General features: G+C 52.0%; 1 protein-coding gene across 6 annotated transcripts in view; it reads right to left on the bottom strand.

The window, feature by feature from the left end:
- YLPM1 (YLP motif containing 1) overlaps positions 1-27,566 on the bottom strand; it is a 1,323,976-nt gene that overhangs the window by 599,180 nt on the left and 697,230 nt on the right. For all 6 annotated transcript variants that reach the window (XR_013600905.1, XR_013600906.1, XR_013600907.1 and 3 more), the window contains exon 12: positions 24,648-24,767. Coding sequence is in view for 3 of the 6 variants with exons in the window: in XM_078659897.1 (XP_078516023.1) it covers positions 24,648-24,767 (120 nt within the window). In the remaining 3 variants the exon portion in view is untranslated. The remainder of the gene's footprint in view (positions 1-24,647; positions 24,768-27,566) is intronic.

Below are 27,566 nucleotides of genomic sequence, written 5' to 3'. Positions count from 1 at the left end.
AGAAGACGGAGAGGGCAATTATGAAGTGGCTCAAAGGGAGCGCACATCAGATAAGTAAGAACCAGGTTCAAGTCCCACTGGGGCATCACGAAAGGAAGAGGAGGGAACATGTGTGTGATGCCTCAAGAACCTATATACAACTGGGGACTTGAAAAGAGAAGGCTGATCAGGTAGCCTCAAGAAGGCTGAAATGGTTGCGAGATAGCCTTTGATAGTGCCCAGAGCAGAGCCCTGCTGGGTAAGAGAAAGAAGAAAGAGGAGAACCTCTGAAAGGGGGGCAGAGTGGATCCACAGCCTTTCCTGTGCACCATGCCACAAACTTGTTCTACCTACAGGCGTATACCGTCTCTGTGGAGGGACGCCTGGCTGCCAGAATGACATCAAAGACTTCAGGAGGCAAGTCAAATGGCCTCAACTGTCGGCGCTCAATCCCCACGCATGTAGGTGGAGACTGGAAGGATCGGGTGGAGACCGTCCCCTGTTGCTGCGACAGAAGGTCCTCCTGAAGAGGCGGACGAATCTGGGGATCGACTGACATACTGAGTAGCTCGGGATACCAGTATCGTCGTGCCCAGTCTGAAGCCACAGGGTTGACTTGGGCCCGGTCACGCCTGATCTTTTTCAGCACTCTGGGCAGAAGTGTTATAGACGGATAAGCGTCGCAGAGCAAGTGCCGCCTTTGAAATTCCAACGCGCAAAACTGATGACATTGCGCGTTCTCTTCGGGGGCGAATAGATCTAACCAAGGCACTCCCCACTGCTGAAAGAGACCTTGCGCCACGTCCGAGTTCAGATGCCATCATGCACCGGCGGCTGAGTTTGTAAGCCCTGGCGTTCAGGGAACCTGCCAGGTGTTGAACCACCAGCGTGACGCCCTGAGGTTCCATCCATGTCCAGAGGCGCAGAGCCTCCTGACGAAGGGTCCACGACCCCACCCAGCCCTGTTTGTTGCAGTACCACATGGCGGTGGTGTTGTCCGTGAACACCTGCACTACACTTCCCCGGACAGAGGGAAGGAATACCTTCAGTGCAAGCCCGATCGCCCGCAGCTCCAGAAGGTTGATATGGAGCCGGAACTCCGACGGCGACCAGAGGCCTCTGATCTCCGCCTCTCACATGTGGCCCCCCATCCCAGGAGGGACACATCCGTCACCACTGTAAGCTCCGGTTGGGGAAGGGAGAGGGATCTGCCACTGACCCAATCGCGGTCCGTGAACCTCCACTGCAGCTGATTCACAGTGCCCTCCGAGATCAGGACGTGGTCGGACATGTTGCCCTGATGCTGTGCCCACTGGAACTTCAGGTCCCACTGCAGAGCCCGCATCCGCCACCTGGCGTGATGTATCAGCAGGAGGCTATTAGCCCCAGGAGCCGCAGCGTCAGCCTGACCAAAATTCGGGAACAAGGCCGAAAGATCGCAATCGGAGCCGGTTTATCCCGAACCCGCTGCTCGGGAGGATAAACCCGAAACTGCACCGAGTCCAGAACCGCTCCGATGAAGAGGAGCTTCTGAGTGGGACTCGAGTTTGACTTCGGCACGTTGATGGATAACCCCAGCGAGTGCAGGAGATCGGCCGTAGTCTGAAGGTGGGAGACGACTGTCTGGGGCGAGCCTGCCTTCAACAACTAGTCGTCGAGATAGGGGTAGTGTAGGAAGGTAGATCCCTGACTATGGTTGCCCCCAACTTTTTGCCTGGTGTTTTGCTGGTTTTCTGACTTAGTTGACCTGGGGCCCTGCTATTCAGGACCCCAGGCCTACTGCTCTCTCTGTAAAATGGATTCCATGTACCTTAGGTACATATCTAATTGGATACTGAGTCACCTTATCAGTCCCTGTACGGTGTACCTTAGGTACCCAGGGCATAGGTGTACCCAGGGCCTACCAGGGGCTGCAGCATGTATTATGTCACCCCTGGCTGGCCATCCAAATCTGACACAACTGGCTGCACGACAGCTGGGGCAAGGTGGTGTAATCACCCCTTGCTTTAGATATAGTATTCCTATATCTAACCCTAAAATGGGCACACAGATCTCCTATCAGTCACTCCTATGGCAGGCCTTAACAATCCTGAAGGCAGAGTGCTTGGGATCGTGTGAGATGGTGCTCTGGCATGAGCTGAGCCTGTCTGCGGCTTTCGGGATCCATCCCTTAGCCGTTTCCATGATATCGCATACCATATACTCTTAAGTGCATTATAATCCTCGCGGTTATATGCCAACTCTGGTATCGCTTTATCAAAACATGTCGAGTAAGGTGTCATACGAATTGGAATACTAATCCCTCGCCAATTCTGGCGACGGGGTTAGCATTCCAACCTTCTAGAGGGACACGACATGTATGTAACCCCTAACCCCGGTTAAAGTCAGACAGAGCCTTAGCATCCACAAAATGGATGCTGCCACCGAGACACAAGTCTGCCCTCCTGCTGCTGGGAGTCCTCCCAGAGCAGGAGATAAGGACAAAGGGTTTCCTGCCAGGGGCGGTGCCAGCACCGTCCCAGACAGGGTTTGTGTATTGTAGGTAGGCAGGGCTTCAGAGGAAGGTGACTGCACGTGGCACCCCGGTGCTCACTGTGCATAGGCTGGCTGGAACCAGTTCCAGGGTCACTCCAGACCCTGTGCTGGGGAAAAGCCCGCCAAGGAAGTGGGTGTAACCACCCCCCTCCTAGTCCCACCCCTAGGGCAGGACTTAGTCGCGTGCCAGCCCCTTTTTACAGGATAAAGGTAGGAACTGGCCCCCTTCCAAAACAGATCATCTTTGAATCCTGAAACTACTTTCCACGAAAGGAACTCAAGACTTCTTCCTAAGATTTCTCCCTTGTGACTAAGGAGTAGTCACCCTGCATCCGCAGGCACCATCTTAAGAACACTGCGGTCTGCTGCAAGTCTCTCCTCCGGATCAAGACTGCCCAGCTCGACGAGAACCGGCTTCCCTGGCACCTCCGACCTCTACCTACATCATCAGTCACGCTGAGATTCGTGGGTGTGACGAGACCTCGAGGGACCGGCCATCTTCAAGACTGCACGACTTCTGCACAGCAAGCCCGCCGAGTAATTTCCTGGTGAGTGCTTTGGGGTCCGAGAAGCCCCGACCCTGAGCAGCTCCAGCACCGAAGTGCAGCCTCCCAGCATCTCCACGATCTGCGTGGGGCCCTTCTGCTTTTTGCTGCTCACCGCGTTGTTTGGCTACTAGCCCGCTGGCTTGTGGCCTTCTGAACGACGCCCGACGACATCACTGCTGCTAGTCTGGTTGCTCCAGACTGGCCCTTGCTTCCCTCCATCGGAGAAGTACCCTGGACCCTCCTGGTCCGGCTAAGACGCCATTTTAGGTCCACCGCGTGGGCCTTGCATTTGCCAAGACTTGTTGCCCAATCCTGGGTCCAGCGACGTCGACAGCAAGAACCTTCGTGGGACAGCTCGCACCTCCATCCTGGTCGCCGACAACGCCTCCTGGTCCGAGAGACTGCAGAGCCCAGCAGCGCCCACTCACCTGACTGCGGTGACTTCGCCCGGTGCCATCCTGGTGCCCACTTAATCACTGGCTAGTGATTCAAGAACTTGGTCCCCTCTGCTTTCAGGTTTTCTTCTTCCTTGATCCAGGCTTGGATCCATCGAACTTTTCTTCACTGGTCGCCTGCCAGCAACTTCCTTCTTCCAGGCTCCTGGTCCGGCAACGAGATTCCCGACGTCTTTTCAGACCTATGCAGCTGCAGCCCCTGGGCTAGGTAACTTCGGCACTTCGGTGTCCCAGCATAGCCTCACTATCCTAGGGTCAGGATCCACTGTCGTTTTCTCCCTACCAGGTCGGGTTCGCCCGTGAACACTAACTTTGCCTTTACTAGCTTCCATAGACTTTGTCCCGCATCCCGCGTGAGAGTGCACACTCTGCACCCGAGTCCCCTAGGCCTCCTAGAAGTAATCTAACGATTCTATAGTCAAGTCCTAGCGATTCCAAAGTCTATTAGTACTGTACTTACCTGCTAGTAATTTCGCATTCCACTTTTAGAGTATATGGTTTTTCGTGCCCCTCGGGCATTTGTGTATAACATGCTAACTTAAGTATTTTCGTAAGAGTTTTGTTGTGTGCCTAGCACCCTGTCCTCATAAAGAGTACAGGGTTGTTGTGATTCTAATAAATACACTGTTTATTTTCATAACACTTGTGTGGTGTCCTTTCACTGGGTGTTCAAGGGGTAATGTGATGGTAAAACAGCTGGCTTAACACGCCCTCTAGAGTCTTAGCCTTAGACTGCTCGTATCCATGCTACTAGGATAGCTGGTCTATAAGGTTGACTTACAACCAATCATCAATAAGGGTTGTTTGGACTGATATATAGTGATCACTAGAATAGTGAACACTGCACATCAGGCCAACTTCTCACACAAGTTCACATTGGATGGAATACAGTGCCGCATCTCGTCCCTCAGCAAGAGCCTGGGCGAGCTTGGTCCGGGCCTCCTCCGGACACTGAGGCAGCACGTCCGCCACCGTATCGCACAGAGAGTGGGTGTAACGGCCCAAAAGGCACACAGTATTAATGGACCGCAACCCCGAGCTAACTGAGGAGAACAGTTTCTTCCCAAACTGATTGAGCCTTTTGGATTCCCGTTCCGGGGGAGCGGACGGGAATGCAGTCTGGGACGTAGAGGCCTGGATCACCAGACTCTCGGGGTGGGGTGGGTGGACAGAAAGCAGGGGTCGCCTGGAGCCGGGCGGTGGCATCGGGCCACGTTCCGATCCACAGGAGGCACTTTGGAGGGTCTGGACCAAGTGACCATCAGAACGTCGGTGAGGGCCTCATTGAACTGCAGCATATGCTCCGAAGAGCTAACTGGCAGTTGAAGCACCTCAGTGAGGAGATTAGTCCTCACGGCTGCAGCAGGGAGCTCAAGAGCCAAGGCCTTGGCTGCCTTGCGCAACACCACGCTATAAGTAACACCCTCCTCCGTAGCCACGGAGGGAGGAGAGATGAAACCAGTGTCTGGCGACTTGTCAAGATCACTGGCCTCCCCCAGCTCATCTGCCCAGTCCTGACTTAACTTAACTGTGCCAGAGGGTCCTCAGACCCCTCACAGTCCTCTCCTTCATCCTTGTCCCGATAGACAGGCATAAAGGACGGAGCCGGGTCGTAGGTGAAAGCCTCACCCATCGACGCTGGAGACGGCGCCGTTCTGATGTTGTACCCGGACCGGGACTGAAACCGGGGACGGCGTCGTCCGGGGACGGCGCCGGAGGTGGCACCGTAGGGGGCGTCGCCAGCGGAGGAGTCGTGAGGTCGACTGGCATCGACCAGGATCCAGGCCTGGATCCCGCGGAGTCCTGAGGTGCCAGGACCGAAGTCGCCGACGACGCTGGGGCACGCAAGGACCCCCAGTCGGACCCACGGGGCCCGAAGGCGCACCGGCAGGCCTCGAATGCAGAAAGAGCCCTCATGGCCTCGAGGAAATCTTGAATCTCATTCGGTTAAGCCCAGGGACCGGAGGGTGTGGGGCCGGACACGGCTCCTGCGGCTCCGGCGGAGCCGCGCGGGTGGGCCACCCGAACCCTCAGCCGAGTAGTGCGACTGGCGAGGGGAGTCATAAGAGCGATGTTGCCTCTTTGATGACTTCTTGAGTGCCTCGACTTACCGGAGGACTTGGACCCCCACAAGTGGTGTTGGCTCGACTAGCGGTGATGGCTGCGGTTCCGCAACCGGTCCCTCGACTTCCTCCTCGACCGGGACCTTGAGCGGCGCGGAGACGACTGCCGGAGCTTGTGTAGCTTACGGAACCACTCCCGCCTAGCTTTCGAGGTCAAGGCCCGGCAGTCGGGGCACGACTTGTCATCGTGGTCGGCAAAAGGTGGGCTGCATTGGATGTACGAGGAAGACGGATGCAGAACGTGGCCTACACAGCATACCAAGAAGGCTAGTGACAAACGTGTGTAAGCACTTAAGGGAAAAGCATGGCGTGCATCATAGCTGTAAGACAGTGAAAGCGATCGTAAGGGACAAAAGCAGACATGGCAAGAGCCACAAGATGTGCGGCCGAGTGGTGCTAATGACCAGTAAAAGACAGATGGACGCTGCGCGCGTGCACGCTCACGTGAAGGCAAGCGCTAGGCCAGCCAGTAGCACTTTCAAAACTCACCTACTAAATGTCTCTCCGATCAGCGCATGCGCTGACTCAGCGTATGCGCTGACTCAGCGAGACTTAAAAAAGGAGTAGTCAAAAAGTGACTAAGGGGGCCCTTCTCTCTGGATCTGCGCTGGCTGGCACCTGGGGGTAATTCTAAGGTAAGGAATCTATAACTACGGTCTCTTTCAGATACACAGTTCAATTGAAGTACTAAAAGATGTCGATGTTGCAGCAATGTGCCAGCTAACCATCAGTCTTCAATGAAAGATAGCACAAATAGTCCAGGAAAAATAAATAAATCCAGAATGCAATGAAATTGTAGAAAGGTTTGCTTTGCAAATCAAAGGAAGATTTTATATATATATATATATATATATATATATATATATATATACACACACACACACACATACACACAGATTTATAGATATCTTGGATGAATAGCACAATCCTAATAATGCAAACATATGCATATATATATTTAACTACATATGTGTGTGTAATCTTATTAATGTATTTTAAACTCTCTGAAATAATACACTCAAGATAGAAAAACACAAATTCACCAGACTTAGTGGTTTTGGAATGCTTCTTGTCTAACATTTCTTAAACATGCATTGTTTTTAATAAGTATAGTGATATCAAATAAACAGAGTATGTCCACACAACTATCTAGACATTTTATCTTTGAATGAAAAAAGTATTAACTGAAAAACTGCTGGGGGTCCACAAAAACATTGCTCTCTTCGGTTGGGCTTCTATAAATATATTGAAGTCCTTGCACTGATAGATTATAACTAACTGTTCTACTATGCACCAAAGAAAGAAGAAAAAATAACTGCTCTAGAACGAACTAGGATTCCAAAGGGTAAAAGCAAGTAACTTTCAAACAATAGAATACACCAAGGATAACAATTAAATTGTACTGTTAGAATACTTGTGTGAGAAGTTGGCCTGGTATATGATGTTCACTATTCTAGTGAGCACCTTGCACCTGTCCAAACAACCCTTATGGTGTTGGTTGTAAGTCAACCTTATAGACCATCTATCCTAGTGGTAGCATGGACAGAACAGTCTTAGGCTAAAAGACTCTTGAGGGCGTGTATAGCCAGCTGTTTTACCATATGTAACCCCTTGAATATGAAGTGAAAGGACACCACACAGGATATACATAAAATATATATGTATTTATTTACTAACACACTCCTCTGAACTCTTTATGAGAACAGAGGCAAAAGCACATAAGATACTTAGTCAGAATACGTTAAGCTGCACAATTTACGGTTAGGCCCTAGCAAACCATATACTAAGTAAGTGGTATAAGTACCACGTCACGAGAAAAGGAAAGGCCTAGGGCCTAGAGAATCGCTGGGGCTGCACTATCTGAACCTTAGGTTAGGATATGGAGGTCCACAGGCGGCGCGTGCAGTGTCTTTACACACACGCGGGAGTCAATGTTAAGTCAATGGGAACTTAGAAGTTAGAGAAAGAAGGATTTAGGACACTTCCGGTTTAGCTAGGAGGAAACAACTAAAAACCTAGACACTTGGATAGTCAATACCCTTGGGAGCACCGAAGTACTCGCGTTACCTCACCCACGGACGGCGGGTGCATAGGTGTGAAGATGTGTCGGGTTTCGTCGTTGAAGCCTATGGAGACCTGAAGAAAGATGCTGCAGGCGACCAGGAGGAAGATGTCCGGGTGGATCCAAGGGTGGATCGAGGATGAAGAGGACCTGAAAGCAGAGGCGACAGAGTCTGGGTCACTAGCCAGTGACCGGGTGGAACCAGGAAGGAACCAGACGACGTTGAGGAGCAATCAGGTGCTGTCTTGAAGCTTGTCTCTTCAGCCACGCGGACCAGGAGGCATCGAGGACGACCAGGTGCTGGAGGCGAGCTGTCCCACGAAGGTTCTCGCAGATGGAGGGGTCGACTGCCGGATTGGAGTCAACAAGCCTTGGCAAAGGCAACCCACACTGGATTCAAAGAAGGCTTCTGGTGCAGACCAGCAAGGTCTGAGGTGCCCCACCTTTGTAGGGAGGCAAGGGCCAGTCTGGAGCAACCAGACCAGCGAGGTGGTTCAAAAGGATTGTCGTCACAGAGGCTACTAGCCAACAGGCCAGCAACCGGACAACGCGTCGAGCAGAACACAAGCAGAAGGGCCCCACGCAGAACTCGTGGAGTGCTGATCTTCGGTGCAGGTGGAGCTCGGATTCGGGTTTCTCAGTCCAGAGTGCACAGTTTCGAGGATGCCTCGGGAGCTGCACAGTTAGCAAGTTGCAGGCTTTTCAAGATGTCCGGTCGCACGTGTCTCGTCGCCTCCACGGGTCTCAGCTATGCTGCAGTCGTGAAGAGAGGGTCAGAGAGGTCTGGAAGTCTGGGTCTCGTCAGGCTCTGTGCTCGGGTCCCGGCGGGAGCGTCGACAAAGAAAGCCGTTGATTTGCTGGATGGTGCCTGCTTGCCCAGGGTGGTCACTCCTTGGCCACAAGGGACATTCTTCAGTCTTCAGCTTCAGCAGAACATCGAAGGTCCAGAGGTTCGTGTCAAGTTTCGATTTCAGGATTAATCTAAAGTCTCAGGACTCAGCTCCTACCTTTATACACCTTAAAGGGGCTGGATTACTTTCTAGGTCCCTCCTATGGGTGGGACCTGGACGGGGGGTGGTTACACCCCCTTTCCTTTGTCCAGTTTCGCGCCAGAGCTGGACTGCCCCAGCAACCGGTTTGAACTGGGGTATGCATGGAGCACCTAGTTTGCCCCAGGCAGTGTCTCCTTCTATTCAGCCCTCCCTGTCCCAATACACAAAGTCCTGTCTGGGGTGGTGCTCGCACCTCTCCAGGCAGGAAACCTATTGTCTAAACCGCCGTGACTGGAAGGCCTCCCAGCAGCAGGAGGTCAGACTTGTGTCTGTGGCAGCAGCGTCCATTTTGTGACGCTGGGGCTCTGGTTAACTTTAACCGGGATAGTCAGCAACAACATGTCTTCTCCCTCTAGAAGGGTGGAATGCTACCCCTGTCGGCAGAATTGGCGAGGGGGTAGTATTCCAAAGCATATGACACCTTACACGACATGTTTAGATAAAGACAAACCAAAGATAGCATTCAACCGCGAGGATTATAATGCACTTAAGAGTATATGGTATGGAGATATCATAGAACAGCTATAAGGACATTGTTCCGAAAGCTGCAGACAGGCTCAGCTCATGCTAGAGCACCATCTCACACATAACCAAGCACTCTGCCTCCAGGATTGTTAAGCGGTACAAAAGGGGGTGGTGATGGACGGAGCATCTGAATCAATCAAACACTCACACCCAGTCAAAAGATCTGGGTTTAATCCATCACCGTTCTTTAGCCCACTCTGCCACCCCAGTTCAGACATGGCTATATGCAAATCAGTCTGACCCTGTGCCTCATGGGAACAGTCCAGCCCGAACTGCCAAGCCATGCCTTCCCTGGACCGGAAACAAGCTTCCGAGGACCGGAAACTTGTTTCCGGTCCAGGGAAGGCATGGCTTGGCAGTTCGGGCTGGACTGTTCCCATGAGGCACAGGGTCAGACTGATTTGCATATAGCCATGTCTGAACTGGGGTGGCAGAGTGGGCTAAAGAACGGTGATGGATTAAACCCAGATATTTTGACTGGGTGTGAGTGTTTGATTGGTTCAGATGCTCCGTCCATCACCACCCGCTTTTGTACCGCTTTTGGCCGCCATAAGTGTGGCAGGGTATGCTCAGACGTGAGTCCCTTGCTCACTTTGCCACTGGATTCAAGCAAGCCGGGCTGAAGACGGCTGTAAAGCCAGAAACCGGTCCTCGGAAGCTTGTTTCCGGTCCAGGGAAGGCATGGCTTGGCAGTTCGGGCTGGACTATTCCCATGAGGCACAGGGTCAGACTGATTTGCATATAGCCATGTCTGAACTGGGGTGGCAGAGTGGGCTAAAGAACGGTGATGGATTAAACCCAGATCTTTTGACTGGGTGTGAGTGTTTGATTGGTTCAGATGCTTTGTCCATCACCACCCCCTTTTGTACCACTCCAGGATTGTTAAGGCCTGCCATAGGAGTGACTTATAGGTTACCATGTGTCTATATATAAGGGTAGATATAGGAATACCATACCTAAGCAAGGGGTGATTACACGACCTTGCCCCAGCTGAGTGATCAGCCAGTTGTGTCAGTTTGAGTGGCCAGCCAGGGGTGGCATAATACATGCTGCAGCCCCTGGTAGGCCTTGGTTACACCTATGCCCTGAGTACCTAAGGTACACTTCTAAGGGGCTGACAAGGTGAACCAATTCCCAATTGTGGATGTACCTAGAGTACATGGTGTGAATTTAGAGAGAGTGCATCTGGGCTGTGGGTCTGATTAGCAGGCCCACAGCCACATCTAAGTCAAAAACCAGTAAAGCAAAAGCAAAAAGTGGGGGTGACCATAGGAAGCAGACCATACTCTCCTACATACATCACACACACACACACACACACACACACACACTTCCGCTACTCACCACACCCTATCCAGAATAGACTATGTACTGATACCGGCGGCTCAGGCGGCGATGATCCGAGAGGTGCGGCACTTGGGTAGGGGAGTATCTGATCATTCACCGGTATGTCTTCAGTAGGAAGTTGGTCAGTTCGACGTAGGTAGAATAGCCCCCATAAACGCATGGCATTTAAGGGACCCCACCACCAAGAAGGAAATCGCCCACGGAAAGATACTTTCAAGAGAGTGCAGACTTTGTAGACTCAGCACTGACCATGTGGGAGGCTTATAAGACTTTTGAGGGGACGTTTTGTCATTAGTTGCAGGGAAAAAGAGAAAAAGCCTGGCCGAAGTGGACCGAGTGGAGGCAGAGGTGACCAGAATGGAGATTGAGGTATCCAAGGAAGCGACTCCTGAGGGTACACACCGGTTGAAACTCCTTCAGGATGAATATAGGGGCCTAGCTAGAGATAGGGCCAAATCGCAGCACGCAGACACTCAGAGCAGGATCTATGAACACGGGAACAAAGCAGGTAGGCTGATAGCGAGGCTGGAGAAGGGAGAGTGGACGTCAAGGCTAGTACAGGAGTTGAAGACAGATGATTCTGAGAGGATAACTGTTAGAACCGGGAGTCTCTGGTTGGCAAAGGTAAGTACCTTGGCCCAAGTAGGGACCCCTAGCTCCGGTCAGGGCAACGGAATAACCCTCTGAGATAACCCCTGCTCACCCTCTAGGTAGCATGGCGCGAGCAGTCTAGGCTAAACTCGGAGACAATGTGGATAACATTTGCACTTAACACAACAATAATTCCCAATCCACCACAAACTGAGACCACACAGGTAAGTATATATAAAATATAACTTTATCTAGTTTCAGCAGGTAAATGAAGCAGTTGCATGATAATCACTTCTTTAGAACAGCTAGCATTTCTGGTTTAAAGGTTGCACGCTAAACACTTCACCTAGAACAAGGTTGCACTTAATTCTTAATTGGTCTTTCTTAATTTCAGGAAGTTCTCAAAACAAATGTCTCTAGTCTCTTAAATCAGCACTCAAAAATATGGCCACTGATTTATATTATCAAAAACGCTCTCCAAAATGAGCAAGCCAACAATGTTAATGTAGAACAACTATCCCCCAAGGGTCCCCTGGCTTCAGGGACCACAAGCGCTTCTAGCGCGGCTCACCCGGTATCCTGGGCGAGGGGGGACTTCTTTCCTTGGACTTGTGGTGACGCGGGTCCCCCAGGGGCACCTCGCGGGTGCCGGCTCAGTATTGCTCCCGCCCGGCCGGTCTCAGGACGCTCTCCGCCCGCTCTGGATCCTTCACAGAGCAGCGGGGAGCAGAGACGGCAGGCCAGGGGCTGGAGCACTCTCGGAGATCCCTCGGCGGGGTCAGGTCACGTCTTCCCGGGCCCGGCGGTGATCGCGCTGAGTCCTCGGCTTCGTCAGCTGCCTCAGCGAAGGCAGCCAATCCCCTCGCGGCTCCTCAGGCGAGCCTCCACAGCACCCGGGAGTCAGCCAATGGCAGGGCGGCTCCCGGGACAGTACGATGACGCTCCGCGACTCCGGCCAATCACGGCCCAATACTGCTGATGACGCTGCGCCGCACGGGCCAATCCCGTCGCGGCGTTAGTGAGGGGGCTCGGCTCCCTCAGCCAATGGGGTCGCGGCGGCTTCGTTCTTCGCCGCGGCCGCTCCTGGTCACGAACAGCCACTTCCAGGGGTGATCCTGGCCCCGGGCTGCGACGGTGATTTGGCGGCAAAGGGTTTTAGAGGGCGCTGGTCAGAACTAGACCCCCCTCTCGACCTTGCCGCCACCTGGGAGCAGATTTCACGAGGGGAGGCTCCACAAGCCTCCAACCCTCACGATTAATGTGCCGATGAGCACACCGATCTCCTCCTCACGCCCCGCAGTCCAGCCCCACGCGTCCTGGGTCCCAACAGCACGATTTTGCAGCTGTTTCCTGGGATAGCTTTAGGAACCTTTAGCCCTGGGTTCCCAGCAGGAGGCCAGCTCTTCTCAGGCCCTTGGAGATTCAATTGTAGACACAGCTCACAGCAGAGTCTTGGCAGTTTCAAGTAGGCAGGGTCACAGCACTTCAGCAAAGTCCCTTTCTTCTCCCTAGCTTCCAGGTGGACAGCAGAACAAGTCAGCCCTTAGAGCACACAGCAAGGCAATCTTCCTTCAGTTCTCTAGCTGCCCTCCTTCCAGCGAGGGTTCCTTCTTGCTTGCAGAATTTCAGAATCTAACTTTCTGCAGACAGGGGTCCTCTCCTTATACCCCCAATGTCTTTGAAGTTCTTGGTGCAGGGAGGCCCTGGGTCCAGTCTAAACCAGTTCTGGGGGTTGCGGAGCACTGAGGTGTCTCTGGCTTTCTTCTTCCTGTCAGCTTCAGGGCCAGTGGGGTCAGTTGACCACCAGGAGAGAGCGAATGTGGGGGAGGTAGGCAGGCACAGCCCAGCACTTATCTGGCATTCCTTCCTCCCTCCTCCCAAGCAGGCAGATGTGCCCTTTCATCCCCGGGATGGCTCCGACCCTCTCCTCTGGGGCTCTGCAGCCCCTTCCTGTCACATCCAGACCAGGCAGACATTCCACAAACCCAGGCACACAGAAAAAGGTTTAGACAAGAGAACAGCCACTTTCTAAAAGTGCTATTCTCCCACACAGGATTTAAAAACACCCTTCACTAAAAGATGTGTCATTAAATTCTGAGTCCAGGGATATCTTTCACTTATGTCCCATCTTGTTCCTATGGGGAGATAGGCTGGTATCACATGGGCCCAGCCCCCCTCCATGTTACTCTATGGAGCAAGATAGCCTTACAGCAGTGAGCACACAAAATGGCTGTAGCCCACTACCAGAGCATAGTGCCTGCACTAGCACATGCTCTACCTTATCCATACACTGCACCCTGCCCAGGGGGGTACCTTGAGCCTTCCATAGGGGTGACTGATGTGCACAGACAGGGAAGGATTGGGCCTAGCCAGTGGGGACACTGGCCAGGCTGACATGGCAGTTACTGACTGCACACAGGCTCTGCGCTGGCAGGCCCGAGTCCATTTTAAAGCTACTCATGCGGGTGGCGCAATCTGCGCTGCAGGCCCACTAGTAGCATTTGTCATCACCAGCCCTGGCACACCCAGTGCACTTTACTAGGGACTTCGTGGTGCTACAAATATGCCAATCAGGTATATTCCATCAATATCACAATTTACAGAGGGAGCACTTACACTCTGACACTGATCAGCAGTGGCAGAGTGTCCAAAACATCTAAATCAGCAAAAACGAAATCCAGCACAGCATCAAAACACATGAGTCAGAGGCAAAAAGATGGGGGAAGAACCACGCCAAAAGGTGTCAGGTCTAACACGTGTCCCCTCCAGCTGAAAGTGGGGAGAACTACCCAACCTCTTGGGAGTCCTCATCACTAAGGCGGAAGAATCTGGACAGACCGTCAGCGTTGGCGTGTTCTGTACCAGGGCGGTGCTCCACCGTAAAGTCCATCCCCTGTAGGGAAATGGACCACCTCAACAATTTTGGATTCTCACCCCTCATCTGCATTAACCATCTGAGGGGCCTGTGGTCGGTCTGAACACGGAAGTGAGTCCCAAACAGGTAGGGCCTCAGTTTCTTCAGAGCCCAGACCACAGCGAAAGCTTCTCTTTCAATGGCACTCCATTTCTGTTCCCTGGGGATCAGCCTCCGGCTAATGAAAGCCACAGGTTGGTCTCCTCCCTCATCATTGATCTGTGAGAGCACTGCTCCCACGCCTTGCTCTGAAGCGTCAGTTTGCACAATGAACTCACTTGAAAAGTCAGGTGCCTTAAGCACCGGTGCTGTGCACATGGCAGTTTTGAGGGTGTCAAAAGCAGTTTGACAGGCCTCAGTCCAATTCACTTTCCTGGGCTGATTCCTAGATGTCAGCTCTGTCAAAGGGGCCACAATGGTGCCATAGCCGTTGACAAACCGTCTGTAATACCCGGTGAGACCTAGAAAGGCTCTCACCTCAGTCTGGGTCTTGGGGGGTTCCCAAGCCAGAATGGTGTCAATCTTCGCCTGTAGGGGCGCCACCTTGCCGCTCCCCACCTGGTGTCCCAAGTACACCACAGATCCCTGCCCTATCTGGCATTTACTGGCCTTGATAGTGAGGCCTGCCTTCTGCAGAGCCTTCAACACTTCAGTGAGGTGTTGCAGGTGTTCCCCCCAAGTGGAGCTGAACACCGCAATGTCATCCAGGTAGGCTGCGCTGAATTGCTCCAGCCCTGCCAGTACCTGGTTGACCAATCTCTGAAATGTGGCGGGGGCATTTTTCAACCCAAAGGGCATGACACGAAACTGGAAGTGTCCTTCTGGCGTTGAAAATGCTGACCTCTCCTTTGCCCCGTCAGTTAAGGCAATCTGCCAGTACCCTGAAGTCAAGTCAAAAGTACTCAGGTACTGGGCAGCTCCCAACCGATCCACCAGCTCATCAGCTCTGGGGATGGGGTGCGCGTCAGTCTTCGTGACCGCATTGAGCCCACGGTAGTCCACGCAGAACCGAAGTTCTGGGGGGCCACCGGGGGTAGCAGCTTTCTTAGGCACTAAGACCACTGGGCTAGCCCAGGGGCTGCTGGAGGGCTCAATAACCCCAAGCGCCAACATCTTGGAAACTTCTTCCTTGATGCTAGCTCTGACCTTGTCAGCCACCCTGTAAAACTTCTGTTTCACAGGCATGCTGTCTCCAGTGTCCACGTCGTGGACGCACCATTTGGTGACACCTGGGGTCAGGGAGAACAGTGGGGCGAACTGACCCAACACTTGGCGACAGTCCTCCTGCTGTTCGGGGGTCAGGGTGGGGGAGAGGACCACACCATCCACTGACCCATCTTGCTCCTTGACTGCCAGGAGGTCAGGGAGAGGATCACTATCCTCCTCCCCTCCAACATCTGTAGCCATGAGCATAGTCACTTCAGTTCTCTCAAAGTGGGGTTTGAGGCGGTTCACATGTAGCACTCTCAGGGGCTGCCTGGGAGTCTTCAGGTTAACCAAATAGGTAACCTCGCTCTTGCGCTCCACCACCTCATATGGGCCAGACCACTTGTCACGGAGCGCACAAGGCTCCACTGGCGCCATCACCCACACCTTCTGACCAGGTTGGAACTCCACCAGAGAAGTGTTCTGGTCATACCACCTCTTCATTTCCTCCTGGCTAGCCTCCAGGTTCTCTTGAGCGAGCTTCCTGAAGCGCTTGGTCTGGTTGCGAATGGCCAGCACATAGCTGAACACATCCTGAGGGGTTTTCCCACGGGATTTCTCCCACCCCTCCTTCACCAGAGCCAGAGGTCCTCTGACAGGGTGGCCATACAGCAACTCAAAGGGACTGAACCCTAATGATTTCTGAGGCACCTCCCTGTAGGCAAACAACAGGCATGGCAACAAGACATCCCATTTCCGCCTCATGGGCTCTTCCAGGCCCATAATCATGCCCTTCAATGTGCGGTTGAATCTCTCAACCAAACCATTTCCTTGAGGGTGGTAAGGAGTGGTGAATTTGTAAGTCACCCCACACTCACTCCACAGGGACTTCATATATTTAGAAATGAAGTTTGTCCCGCGGTCCGAAACGACCTCCTTCGGAAATCCCACCCGGGAAAAGATCCCCATCAGGGCACGGCCCACCACTGGGGCGGTGACTGTCCTGAGCGGAAGGGCCTCCGGGTACCTAGTGGCATGGTCCACCAAGACCAGGATAAACCTGTTGCCTAGGGCTGTCTTGGGATCCAGGGGCCCCACGATGTCAATGCCCACCCGCTCAAAAGGGGTGCTCACCACGGGAAAGGGTTGGAGGGGTGCCACGCGCTTCCCTCCACTCTTGCCACTGGCCTGACAAGTCTGACAAGACTTACAAAAGGCAGAGACGTGCGTCTTCATCTGGGGCCAGTAGAAATGGGTGACAAGCCTGTGATAGGTCTTGTCTTGCCCCAGATGTCCTGCGAGAGGCACGTCATGAGCCAGACCCAGTAGGAAGTTCCTGAAGCGCTCCGGTACCACCAGCACACGGGCTGCGCCGGGCTCAGCGAACTTAGGCTCACTATAAAGTAAGTCATCCTCCCAATAGATCAAATGCTCCTTGGACCCCAGGCCTGTGGCCTGGTCAGCAGCCTGCTGCCGCACACCAATGAGAGAAGGGCACTCCTTCTGAGCCTGGCAGAATTCCTCCCTGGAGGGACCACCCTCTTGCTGCCACTGGGACAGCTCAGGCAATTCCCCTAGTTCGGCCACCTGCTCCCCTGTAGGTTCCAGGGCATCCCCTTCCGGGTCTGCCTCCTCCTGGACCGTGGGAACAGTGGGGGCCGGTTTCCCGCGCCCTCTACCCCTTCCTCTCTTGGCAGGTCCCTGGGCCATTGTTCCAGGCTCCAGCTCGGTTAGACCGCCCTCTCTTACTGTCATTGCACGGGTGGACACACAGATCCACGCAGGCAAACCCAACATCTCCAAGTGAGTCCGGTGCTCCACCTCCTTCCATGGGGAGCTCTCCAGGTCATTACCTAATAGACAATCTACAGGCAAGGCATCACTCACTACAATCTCCAAAATACCGGAGACTCCTCCCCATTCAAATGGAACTTTCGCCAGCCTGCAGTAGCGCACTGAACTGTCAGCTGCCACCACAGGCCGGAGTACCTGGGGAACAATTTGCTCTTCAGACACCCACTGACACCTAACAGATGTCACGCTGGCCCCTGTGTCTCTCAGAGCCTCCACCACCTGTCCATTGATGGTCACCTTCTGCCCGTATTTCTTAGTGTTTTGGGGCAGCAAGGTTTCCTGGGCCATCTCTCGGTCTCCTAAAGAGACAAGGGTCATCACTGCTAACCCTTCCTCCCCACTAGAGATCAAATCCCCTCCCAAAGCTACACTGGCCAATGCCGGTACTGGAGCACCAGAGGGTGCTGGAGGTTTCTTTGGACATTTGGGAGCAATGTGCCCCACCTGCCCACATGTAAAGCAGGTAGGTGGGGGCCTGTTGTCCTGCTTGCCCTTACGGGGCCAGGACTTCTTAGCCTTGGGGGGTTGAGACACCTTCTCCTGGGAACCAGTTTGGGGCCCTTTAGAAGACTCCTTTTGATTACCCGTGTCCCCCCCACTCTTCTGCGGAGGACCCTGTCCACCTTTGGCTGGGGTACTTACCACCCCCTTGTGGACCCTGGTGCTAGTCCACCGGTCCGCCTCTTTAGCAAGCTCACTGGGATCAGTTAACTTACTATCCAAAAGATGCTGGCGCAGCTCTGGGACACACAAACTACTTAAGTGCTCCCTACTAATCAAGTGACACAACCCCACATAATCAGTAACTTTGCTGCCCTTCATCCAACCTTCCAGTGCACGCGTGTACATACTCACACACTCCACCCAAGTACTTGAATCAAGCTTCTTGAAGTTCCTAAACCTCTGGCGGTACTGTTCAGCAGTGAGCCCATACCTGAGGCACAAAGCCTCCTTCATGGCGGAGTAGGACAAAGCATCCTCTGCTTCTAAGGGTGCCAAAACATCCCTCCCAGAGGCCTCAAAATGCTTCCACAATCCTGCTCCCCAATTCTTCTCAGGCACTTCATTCATCCTTAGGGCTAGTTCATACGCTCTAAACCACGCATAAATATCATCACCCCTCTGATAATTCTGTACCAGATCCTTTGGTATGTATACCTTACCCGCCTGTACTGGTTGTGCGCTGCCACCATTAGAACTGGGCACCCTCTCTTTATATTTGATGGCCAATTCCTTCATGCCCCTCTCATGGGCCAAGTCGAGCTTCTTCTCCTCCAAAGCGAGAGCATCCCTTCTCTCCTGCGCCGCTCGCTCCTGCGCCTGCCTCTCAATTTCCAGGCGCAGTCTCTTCTCATCGGCGTCCGCTCTGAGTTTCAAAAGCTCAATCTCATGGGCCCTAGTTCTCTGATTCTCCTCCACTTCCTCTGGAGAAATATTCCTACTGGAGTGGGTGCTGCCGGCCCTAGACGCTGGCTTCGCCACTGGCAATTCACTGGGCCAAAACCCAATCTCCTGTGCGCCACCCTCTTCCATAGGAGCTTCTGGGACACCATGTTTGGCCTCCCACCAGGCCCTCAGAGCTGTCTGTAGCTCTTCCTTATTTGCGCCGCCCCTCACTGGGCATTCAAGCTGTTTGCAGACCTTTCTCAGTTGCTCCTTGTTATAGGTTAACAACTTCTGGATTTCAAATTCCACCTCCACGTCTCCATTCACGCTTGGCGCTTTCCGAGACATGATGCTTCCTACCCTTTTTCAACTAAAAAGGTTTCACCAAAAAGAAAAAATCCTGCGCAACCTGTTCCGCTAAACTAGACTAGTGATGTACAAGAAATTACTGCCGGTCAAGTGCAATTATTAGTTCAATATCCCACCGCTGCCACCAATGTTAGAACCGGGAGTCTCTGGTTGGCAAAGGTAAGTACCTTGGCCCAAGTAGGGACCCCTAGCTCCGGTCAGGGCAACGGAATAACCCTCTGAGATAACCCCTGCTCACCCTCTAGGTAGCATGGCGCGAGCAGTCTAGGCTAAACTCGGAGACAATGTGGATAACATTTGCACTTAACACAACAATAATTCCCAATCCACCACAAACTGAGACCACACAGGTAAGTATATATAAAATATAACTTTATCTAGTTTCAGCAGGTAAATGAAGCAGTTGCATGATAATCACTTCTTTAGAACAGCTAGCATTTCTGGTTTAAAGGTTGCACGCTAAACACTTCACCTAGAACAAGGTTGCACTTAATTCTTAATTGGTCTTTCTTAATTTCAGGAAGTTCTCAAAACAAATGTCTCTAGTCTCTTAAATCAGCACTCAAAAATATGGCCACTGATTTATATTATCAAAAACGCTCTCCAAAATGAGCAAGCCAACAATGTTAATGTAGAACAACTATCCCCCAAGGGTCCCCTGGCTTCAGGGACCACAAGCGCTTCTAGCGCGGCTCACCCGGTATCCTGGGCGAGGGGGGACTTCTTTCCTTGGACTTGTGGTGACGCGGGTCCCCCAGGGGCACCTCGCGGGTGCCGGCTCAGTATTGCTCCCGCCCGGCCGGTCTCAGGACGCTCTCCGCCCGCTCTGGATCCTTCACAGAGCAGCGGGGAGCAGAGACGGCAGGCCAGGGGCTGGAGCACTCTCGGAGATCCCTCGGCGGGGTCAGGTCACGTCTTCCCGGGCCCGGCGGTGATCGCGCTGAGTCCTCGGCTTCGTCAGCTGCCTCAGCGAAGGCAGCCAATCCCCTCGCGGCTCCTCAGGCGAGCCTCCACAGCACCCGGGAGTCAGCCAATGGCAGGGCGGCTCCCGGGACAGTACGATGACGCTCCGCGACTCCGGCCAATCACGGCCCAATACTGCTGATGACGCTGCGCCGCACGGGCCAATCCCGTCGCGGCGTTAGTGAGGGGGCTCGGCTCCCTCAGCCAATGGGGTCGCGGCGGCTTCGTTCTTCGCCGCGGCCGCTCCTGGTCACGAACAGCCACTTCCAGGGGTGATCCTGGCCCCGGGCTGCGACGGTGATTTGGCGGCAAAGGGTTTTAGAGGGCGCTGGTCAGAACTAGACCCCCCTCTCGACCTTGCCGCCACCTGGGAGCAGATTTCACGAGGGGAGGCTCCACAAGCCTCCAACCCTCACGATTAATGTGCCGATGAGCACACCGATCTCCTCCTCACGCCCCGCAGTCCAGCCCCACGCGTCCTGGGTCCCAACAGCACGATTTTGCAGCTGTTTCCTGGGATAGCTTTAGGAACCTTTAGCCCTGGGTTCCCAGCAGGAGGCCAGCTCTTCTCAGGCCCTTGGAGATTCAATTGTAGACACAGCTCACAGCAGAGTCTTGGCAGTTTCAAGTAGGCAGGGTCACAGCACTTCAGCAAAGTCCCTTTCTTCTCCCTAGCTTCCAGGTGGACAGCAGAACAAGTCAGCCCTTAGAGCACACAGCAAGGCAATCTTCCTTCAGTTCTCTAGCTGCCCTCCTTCCAGCGAGGGTTCCTTCTTGCTTGCAGAATTTCAGAATCTAACTTTCTGCAGACAGGGGTCCTCTCCTTATACCCCCAATGTCTTTGAAGTTCTTGGTGCAGGGAGGCCCTGGGTCCAGTCTAAACCAGTTCTGGGGGTTGCGGAGCACTGAGGTGTCTCTGGCTTTCTTCTTCCTGTCAGCTTCAGGGCCAGTGGGGTCAGTTGACCACCAGGAGAGAGCGAATGTGGGGGAGGTAGGCAGGCACAGCCCAGCACTTATCTGGCATTCCTTCCTCCCTCCTCCCAAGCAGGCAGATGTGCCCTTTCATCCCCGGGATGGCTCCGACCCTCTCCTCTGGGGCTCTGCAGCCCCTTCCTGTCACATCCAGACCAGGCAGACATTCCACAAACCCAGGCACACAGAAAAAGGTTTAGACAAGAGAACAGCCACTTTCTAAAAGTGCTATTCTCCCACACAGGATTTAAAAACACCCTTCACTAAAAGATGTGTCATTAAATTCTGAGTCCAGGGATATCTTTCACTTATGTCCCATCTTGTTCCTATGGGGAGATAGGCTGGTATCACATGGGCCCAGCCCCCCTCCATGTTACTCTATGGAGCAAGATAGCCTTACAGCAGTGAGCACACAAAATGGCTGTAGCCCACTACCAGAGCATAGTGCCTGCACTAGCACATGCTCTACCTTATCCATACACTGCACCCTGCCCAGGGGGGTACCTTGAGCCTTCCATAGGGGTGACTGATGTGCACAGACAGGGAAGGATTGGGCCTAGCCAGTGGGGACACTGGCCAGGCTGACATGGCAGTTACTGACTGCACACAGGCTCTGCGCTGGCAGGCCCGAGTCCATTTTAAAGCTACTCATGCGGGTGGCGCAATCTGCGCTGCAGGCCCACTAGTAGCATTTGTCATCACCAGCCCTGGCACACCCAGTGCACTTTACTAGGGACTTCGTGGTGCTACAAATATGCCAATCAGGTATATTCCATCAATATCACAATTTACAGAGGGAGCACTTACACTCTGACACTGATCAGCAGTGGCAGAGTGTCCAAAACATCTAAATCAGCAAAAACGAAATCCAGCACAGCATCAAAACACATGAGTCAGAGGCAAAAAGATGGGGGAAGAACCACGCCAAAAGGTGTCAGGTCTAACAATAACCAACCCGCAATTTACAGCGAACGAGTTCTCGAAATACTATGGTGATGTGTATACATCTGCAGGGGTATACACAGAGGAAGAAAATGAGGCCATGATACATGACATTGGTATGCCCACACTATCGGAAGATGATCAGAAATTCTTAGATTCCCCGCTTACGAATGATGAAGTGGCACAGGCCATCAGGGGAGGTCACTCTGGGAAGGCCACAGGCCCGAACGGTATCCCTATAGCGCTGTATAAACTGAGTGCAAACAGGCTTGCTCTGTTTCTTCGCACCATGTTTGTAGAGAGTAAAGAAAGGGGTCAGCTCCCGTATGACCAGCGGGTAGCAAATATTGTGGTCATTCATAAAGCAGGAAAGCCCAAGACGCACTGCTCCTCCTATAGGCCCATTTCGCTGCTTAATGCTGAGCCTAAAATTCTGGCGAAGCTACTGGCGACGAGACTGGCTAAAGTCATTACCACCCTGGTCAACCCGGATCAATCTGGCTTCATGCCACGTAGCAATACGGCCCTTAACCTATGGAGGCTGCACAGGATATTGGGCAGGGCCCCGACGATACAAGAGCCAGCGGTTCAGGTGTCCTTAGATGCCACCATGGCCTTTGACAGGGTTGAGTGGTGGCCCTACTTATTCGCAGTTTTGGAGAAGATGGGCTTTGGCCCAGAGTTCATTAACTGGGTCCGTCTCTTATATGCAGATCCCCTTGCCCGGGTACTGGAAAATCCGCCGACTTCCTTCTGGGCAGAGGCACGAGACAGGGGTGTCCCTTGTCCCCGCTTCTTTTTGCCTTGGCTCTTGAGCCGCTGGCGGCATGGGTCCGGTGGGACCGGTCGATTAGAGGGCTGCGTTGGACGCAGGAATGGGAGGACAAGATCTCGCGATACGCTGTCGATATCCTGCTTTACCTCACCACTCCCAGGAAATCCCTGATCTGTTTGCTTGACGTGCTTGCTATATTCCAGAGATACTCTGGTTTCGCAATTAAGTGGTCGAAATCAGTGCTGTTTGTCCTTAGAGGAGATCCTCCAATAGTCCTGAGTTACTGCCCGATACAAATTGAACCGGTAGGATTTCGACATCTCGGCATCTATGTGACGTTAGACCCGAAGCTATGATACGCCAAAAACTTAGGCCCCAGCTGACCCGATTTAAGGTGGATGTGACTAGGTGGAAGACCCTACCGCTTTCCCTTTTGGGTAGGGCAATGCTCTTCAAGATGATGGCCCTTCCCCGATTCCTGTACGAGCTTCAAAATGCAATGGACCCAGTGCAGCCATCCTACTTTAGGGAAATTGAGGCCCTTCAAAGGCAGCTTCTTTGGGAGGGCAAGCCCCGCATCGCCTTCTCTAAGCTTACTCTCCCCTGGTATGATGGTGGGATCGGCTTGCCAGAACTGCGGAAATATTACTGGGCCTCCCAGTTAGCGGAGGTAAACCACGCCATATACGGGTCTCCCGGAGACCCTGGGTATGCGATGGACCGCTGGCAGGTGCCAGGGGGCGACTTCACGAGGGCATTGTATGCCAGATCTGGCCGATTTCCCCTCGCTGGGCCATCGGCGCATGCAGTGCAGATGTGGCACGCGGCTAACCGACATCTTTAGTGGGAAGGGAAACTCACGCCTGCCACCCCATTGTGGAACTCGGAGAAGTTGGGGAGACTGTGGAAATCAAAGGGGTTTGACAAATGGGATCTCATAGAGATCACGCAGATCAAGGATATTTGGGGAAAAGGCACAGTTCTCACGTTCAGTTGCCTCCAGGAACAATGCCATCTCCAGGAGATCGAATATTACCGCTACCTCCAAGTTAGGCATGCCCTACTTGCACACATTCCCACAGACACTACGCTCCCAGGCGCCTCCCCCCTTGAAGATCGAGTGTTAGACAGCCACCTCCCGGAAAAGACCATTTCATTAATATATAAAAAACGTATCAATAATATGGGTGATCCGCTGGCAACCATTAGGGCACACTGGGGTCCCGATGGACTGGAGCTGGATGATGAGGACTGGAGGGAGGCAGTCTCCTCTCCGAAGGTAGTTTCTATTCAAATGAGACTCAGGCTAGTTCAATTAAAGATTCTTCACAGGTCATATGTCACGGGGCCTCCGTGACACACATGGGTCGTGCCGAAAGTGGGGCGTGTCGGAGGAGGTGCGGGGAACTTGGAACCTTCATGCATATTTTATGGCAATGAGCAGGGGTACAGGAATATTGGGTAAAAATTCATGACACAATGAGGGAGGTGCTGGGGGTGGAGATAAAACTGGAGGCCTGCAGGTGTATTCTGAATGTTTGGGAACCTACGGATTTGAGTGTGTATGGGAGACATTGGGTGACCCATGCGTGTATGGTAGCCAAGCGCAACATTGCCCAGCTGTGGGTTGCCAGCCAACCGCCCCAGGTTGAGAGGTGGATGGAGGACAGACTGGTGCATGTTCAGGGAGAGGTCGGTTTACATTGCTAGGGGCTGAAGTGGGGAAAGGTTTGGGAAGCCTGGAATAGTTATCGTGGAGATAATTGTGTTCCCCAGTCGGTCAGGACGAAGCGGTGACACATGATTCCCTGTGATCCCTTAATGTTATTCTAAATGTATTATTTTGTAGTACGGAAATGTTTATATGGCAAATGTCGGAGAGGCGCATGTCACTTGATGTTCTTTTTCTTTGTGGTTTTGTTAATAAAAATATATATTTTTTAAAATTCCAATAGAGAGAACAAACAATTGCGTGGACAGACCACTAGACGGAACATCTAATAAAGCCTAAGGTATAACAGCAGAGAAATGTTCTAATAAAACCAAGTATTGCCCCGTCACCTCCCTAACACCCCCCATCAAAATCTTGCATTATCCTATGACTTGTACCTTCTTTTTGACTTTCTTTCCAGATTCTGGGTCTTTCTCCATCCTTTCCACTTCTATGATGAAATAATCATCAAGACTTAACACTCTGGGAGCCGGACCACCACACTCCACCTCCTTATCCTAAAACAGAAAAAAACAAGAAAATCAGTGGCTATGTCTTAAAGGACTTTGCAGGAGCTTCTGCTCCTCAATCATGTAACAATAGTTTGTCAGGGATATTCTAAAATTAATAAACCTTTAGATATAGTGTCTGTGTCAACAAGAGTATTTCAAAACAAAATTAAAAAAAGGTCATGTTTCTAATAAAATAGACCACACAGACAAGTTTTTGAGACTAGGACACTGGCTTTTAAACCTTCAATTACTGAGGTTTCTCCAAGAGCTACTGTTTAGATCCTGTTACAGTTAAGCCTTCATTAACTTTTTTTCCAGCAAAAGGCGTTCAGACCAAACTGTGTGACTTTTCCCCCCACATGTTGGGTAAAGGTACACCGGGTGTGTGGATTTCCCTGAATGAAAGCTAAAAAATAGCCAACATTTTGCAAAGTTAAGAGGGTGTTTTTAAAAATAAGAAAACATTGTTGTGCGAAAGGGTAATGTTACTTACCCAGTAAGCATCTGTTCTAGGCATGTAGAGCTGTAGACTCACATGCTTTGCATACTCCTGGCATCTAGTGTTTGGTCTGGATGTTTGCAAGTTTTTCTACAAAGAAGTCTTTCCTAGTCACGATGTAAGATGACTCCTCCTTTCGGTGATAGTGCACATTGTCATAGACTCCATTGTTAAGATTATTTTAAGAAGGTGAGAATGGAATAGGTAAGTGTAGCATAGAGGGGTCCATGCGTATACATGTATAATGAAGAACTGCAACAAATACAGGTACCCGGGGAGGCAGGTGGGCGCATGTGAATCTACAGCTCTACATGCCAGGAACAGATGCTTACTGGTTAAGTAACATTATTCGTTCTAGGCATGTGTGCTGATGATACACATGCTTTGCATATACTATAAAGCAGTATATTCCAAAAGCAGTGGCTAACCTGTAGATGTTGCAGTTGTTTGAAATGGTGTTTTAAGTACTGCTTGGCCTACATTAGCTTGTTGACGTGCTAACATCTACACAATAGTGTTTAGTAAATGTGTATGGTGTAGACCATGTAGCTGCCTTACATATGTGATCTAGAGGAATGTTACCTAAAAAGGCCACAGAAGCCCCTATTTTGCGAGAGGAATGTGCTCTAGGTGGTATGGATAAAGTTTTTTTAGATTTAGCGTAGCATGTTTGAATGCATTTAACAATCCACCTTGCAATACCAGATTTAGAGATGGGATTGCCTTTGTGAGTTGGTACAAATGCAACACATAGTTGTTTTGTTTTGAGAAAGTCTTTTGTTCTTTCTATGTGGTACAATAAAGCTCTTAACGCCAAGCGTGTGAAGAGCGCGTTCGGCTACAGAATCAGGTTGAGGAAATAACACTGGTAACTCAACTGACTGGTTTTTATGAAAATTGCAAAAAACACAATTGATGGACAGAAACCGGTCCTTGGATGCTTGATTCCGGTCTGGGAAAGACATGGCTTGGTAGTTCGGACTGGACTGTTCCCATGAGGCACAGGGTCAGAGCTGATTTGCATAAAGCCAGTGTCTAACCCAGGGTGGTGTGGAGTGCAAAAAAAGATGGATTTAGGCCCAGATCCTTGTACTGGGATGAATGTATGACATTGTTCTACATTCTGTCCATCAACTGTGTTTTTTGCAATTTTCACCCTGAGTGTGCTGGGTATGCTCAGACGTGAGTCCCAGGCTCTCCACACCACTGGAGTCAAGCTATCCAGGCTGAAGAAGGCTGATAGCCAGAAACCGGTCCTTGGATGCTTGATTCCGGTCTGGGAAAGACATGGCTTGGTAGTTCGGACTGGACTGTTCCCATGAGGCACTAGGTCAGAGCTGATTTGCATAAAGCCAGTGTCTAACCCAGGGTGGTGTGGAGTGCAAAAAAAGATGGATTTAGGCCCAGATCCTTGTACTGGGATGAATGTATGACATTGTTCTACACTCTGTCCATCAACTGTGTTTTTTGCAATTTTCACCCCGAGTGTGCTGGGTATGCTCAGACGTGAGTCCCAGGCTCTCCACACCACTGGAGTCAAGCTATCCAGGCTGAAGAAGGCTGATAGCCAGAAACCGGTCCTTGGATGCTTGATTCCGGTCTGGGAAAGACATGGCTTGGTAGTTCGGACTGGACTGTTCCCATGAGGCACAGGGTCAGAGCTGATTTGCATAAAGCCAGTGTCTAACCCAGGGTGGTGTGGAGTGCAAAAAAAGATGGATTTAGGCCCAGATCCTTGTACTGTGATGAATGTATGACATTGTTCTACATTCTGTCCATCAACTGTGTTTTTTGCAATTTTCACCCAGAGTGTGCTGGGTATGCTCAGACGTGAGTCCCAGGCTCTCCACACCACTAGAGTCAAGCTATCCAGGCTGAAGAAGGCTGATAGCCAGAAACCGGTCCTTGGATGCTTGATTCCGGTCTGGGAAAGACATGGCTTGGTAGTTCGGACTGGACTGTTCCCATGAGGCACAGGGTCAGAGCTGATTTGCATAAAGCCAGTGTCTAACCCAGGGTGGTGTGGAGTGCAAAAAAAGATTGATTTAGGCCCAGATCCTTGTACTGGGATGAATGTATGACATTGTTCTACATTCTGTCCATCAACTGTGTTTTTTGGTTTTTATGAAAAGCATAAACCACTTTGGGAAGGAATTCAGGGTTGGTGCATAGAACTACCCTGTCTTTGTGTAGCTGAAAGAAGGGTTCTTCTAAGGTTAATGCCTGTAGCTCACCAACTCTCCTCAGAGATGTACTCGCAATGAGAAAAGTACCCTTCCATGAGAGAAATTGCAAGGGGCACTTGT

The sequence above is a fragment of the Lissotriton helveticus genome, chromosome 9, assembly GCF_964261635.1.
Source record: "Lissotriton helveticus chromosome 9, aLisHel1.1, whole genome shotgun sequence".
In the NCBI taxonomy this organism is placed as follows: Eukaryota; Metazoa; Chordata; class Amphibia; order Caudata; family Salamandridae; genus Lissotriton; species Lissotriton helveticus.
Note: the sequence above shows the minus strand (reverse complement) of the source record. Positions and strands in the feature narration are given on the sequence as shown.